The sequence below is a fragment of the Brassica oleracea genome, chromosome C5, assembly GCF_000695525.1.
Source record: "Brassica oleracea var. oleracea cultivar TO1000 chromosome C5, BOL, whole genome shotgun sequence".
Lineage (NCBI taxonomy): Eukaryota > Viridiplantae > Streptophyta > Magnoliopsida > Brassicales > Brassicaceae > Brassica > Brassica oleracea.
In genome coordinates, this window is record NC_027752.1 from 42,864,309 (window position 1) to 42,867,232 (window position 2,924).

Genomic DNA, 2,924 nt, shown 5'->3' on the forward strand with positions numbered 1-2,924 from the left:
CATGCATGAAGGAGAAGAAGAAATCCATCCCAAACAAGAAAAACAAAGTAAGAGAGAACAAGAGAAGAGAAGAAGAGAGAGTGCAAGAGAGAAAAAAAATATCTTTCTTGTGAGAAAATCTTTCTCTTTAAGAAATTAAGTGTAATTTCTTGAGTGTATTTGGGATCGGGTATGAGTTGAGAGTTTGTAAAATTTCCCGGGTTGATAATAAAAGATCTGTAGCAGGTCCGGAGACGTAGGCAACATTGGCCGAACTCCGTTAACAATTTTGTGTGTGTTTTCCCGCTCCCATAAATTCTGGTTTTCCGCAAAATTTGACCGAATATTTCCTAACACTTCATAATATTGACGTTGACTGAAACGTGATCCATTAACCCTTCTTACGCCTTCTCTTTAAATGATGGACGAGTAACTCCACAATCTAGAATAAAATAAAACTCATTACACCCATGCAAGGCCACGATAAAGGTTATATGCCATGAAGGTTGCTTGTAGCTCAAGTAACAAGGAAGAACACTTAGCTACACGGCTTTTGGATAACAAGTGATGATGGTGGTTGGTGCCAGGTGGTGGTGAGACGATGGATCCAGTTCCATGTGCCTTCTATCCCTTTCGGCTTGATCACGTTCTTAATATATATTACGGAACTGGTACGTATACGAGATGACTACACACTAAAACCGATGGAGACTTAATGTGACTTGCGATGACTCCGGTGACAAGGGCGTGGCTTCACGGTGACTCGTGGCTCATGGCGGTGTGGTTTGGTGAAGGTGGCGTTGATACGCGGCGGCTTTGGTATCACCTTCTCGTCTTGGTGACGTTCCACAACAACAATCACAAAAATGGTGGCTTCTCCGGTGATGGGTGATAGCTCCAACGTGATGAGACGAGGTGGCTGTGATGTCGAAGAAGATGACATCATGGAGATGAAGCAGTCACTACACGAGGTAGGTTAAAGTATAGACGAGATGCTTATTATTAATAGGATCGGATTCCTTATTAATATTTCCGCATACACGGGTTTTACTAAACCACAAAAGAAATTGACCTAATGTTGGTTTGGTCACATTAAATAATCAAACCATATTGGTTTAGAGAGACGGGGTCATTACAATTCGTTGCCGCCATATAGAAAATTAAAGAAAGTGGTCCAAGAAGATTCAGAGCGCTCATGGATTCCTCAAAGCGTTCGTCGTCATCATCATCGTTGTCATCACTGCACTCCGAGCTACTAGAAGAAATATTATGCAGGGTTCCTGCGGAAGCTATGATGCGATCAAAACCGACGTGCAAGCAATGGAACGATCTCATCAAGGCTCTCCCCACCAACAAGACATTCATCTATAAACATTTGGATCGCTCCTCCTCCGACTCCTCCTCGAAAAGATTCATAAGAACCAGTGATTCCTCCGTACGCATCATTGATCCGGTGACCAAAGAACGTTCGACATCACCAATGCCAGCGGAGTTTCAAGAATCAAATAAAGTCCATACGATACTTCAATGCGACGGACTCGTCTTGTGTATACGTCGTGATTATTCGCAAATCAGCCAACCAAGACGCCCCCACATCGCGATTTGGAATCCTCTTTTGAGGAGAGCCAAATGGATCGATCCCTCAGGAGGTTTGTTGCCTAACAGTGTGTATGGAATGGGATACAAGACTCGAGAGGAGGACGGTTACAAGATCCTACGGTTTTCGAACAGCTGGTTTAAGGTTGCTGAAGGTGATACACAGGTTGAGGTTTACGAGTTCAAGAATAGTTCATGGAGGACTCTTGATCATGTCAAGGTTGATGTGCGAGTAGATAGCAAAGGTGTGTCTGTGATGGGCAACATGTACTGGCTTACTGAGAAGAATGGCATTCTAGGTTTTGATTTCACAGCGGAAACATTCAAGGACGTATGCTCATGTCCTCCTCTCTTTTTTGGTCATCGTCGTTACTTAAGCTGTTTCCGTGAAGATAGACTGTCTTTGCTACAGCAAGCGAAAGAATCAAAGAAGATTGAGGTGTGGATTTCAAACAACTTAGCTGATGAGAGTGTCTCCTTTACTAGATATTTCAGTGTTGACAAACCCGGTCTTCCTGCGTTAAATCTCCATGAATCTATACTTCATCCCGTCTACTGCTTTGTGAAGCCTAGAAGTATGTTCGCCTTGTGTGAGGGAGATGAAGGAGAAGGTGTTACGTATACTACTTACGGCATTCTTTGTGAAATTGATGAGGGTGGGCTAAGAAACCAAACTGAGACTGAGACTGAGACAGAACGAATCTATGGGCGTCTCAGGTACCCCATCTTTTGTGGCCATGTGTATGTTCCAAGTTTTGTCCCTCTTCCATGAAAAAGAAGTTGCATAGTCTCTGATTTTGGAAAAAAAAAAGTTGTTATGTAGTAATTTCATAAATAGTTTCTGTTTATAAACAAATGTTTTCATACACATATTAGTGCATGCATTACCTTTGCATAGTCTCTTAACGTTTCGTTATCGATAAAGATTTGCATTTCCGCTGCTAGATGTTCTTTAGCATGTAATTTTATATGAGGTTTTCATGCTTCTCGCTGCTTAACAAATACAAAGACAGAAAATAGCAAACAACCAAAATGAAGCACTGTATTAGTATGAGTGAGACCAAAGAAAGACATTAAACCGGTTTGAAGTATCGTCTCGTACTTACACGTGGTTTAAAGAATCTCACTATTTTGGTATGGTTAACCCTAAACCGGTACGATTGCTTAAGCCAATCAAATAGATAAATGGATTTCTTTTTGGTTCGGTTAAATCTTAAACTGATTCACTTGTTTTATTCGTTTATATCAAAGAATAGTATCGCACCATGCGGATTTTCTCGTGGATCAATAAACAAATCTATCAATAGAGAATGCAATGCATAGCCCCAATTATTCTCCATCTTTTTTTT

The 2,924-nt window shown here is 41.2% G+C and overlaps 1 protein-coding gene across 1 annotated transcript; it reads left to right on the forward strand.

Annotated features, from left to right (window-relative positions):
• The first annotated feature begins 1,174 nt into the window (after nt 1-1,174).
• LOC106292374 (putative F-box only protein 15) lies at nt 1,175-2,347 on the forward strand. Its single transcript, XM_013727968.1, has one exon. It carries the CDS (start codon nt 1,175-1,177, stop codon nt 2,345-2,347), a length of 1,173 nt encoding a protein of 390 aa, XP_013583422.1.
• Nucleotides 2,348-2,924: the final 577 nt, after the last annotated feature.

Excerpts from the sequence above, each read along its gene's own strand:
- LOC106292374 (XM_013727968.1), top strand. The coding sequence starts at position 1,175 with ATGGATTCCTCAAAGCGTTCGTCGTCATCATCATCGTTGTCATCACTG.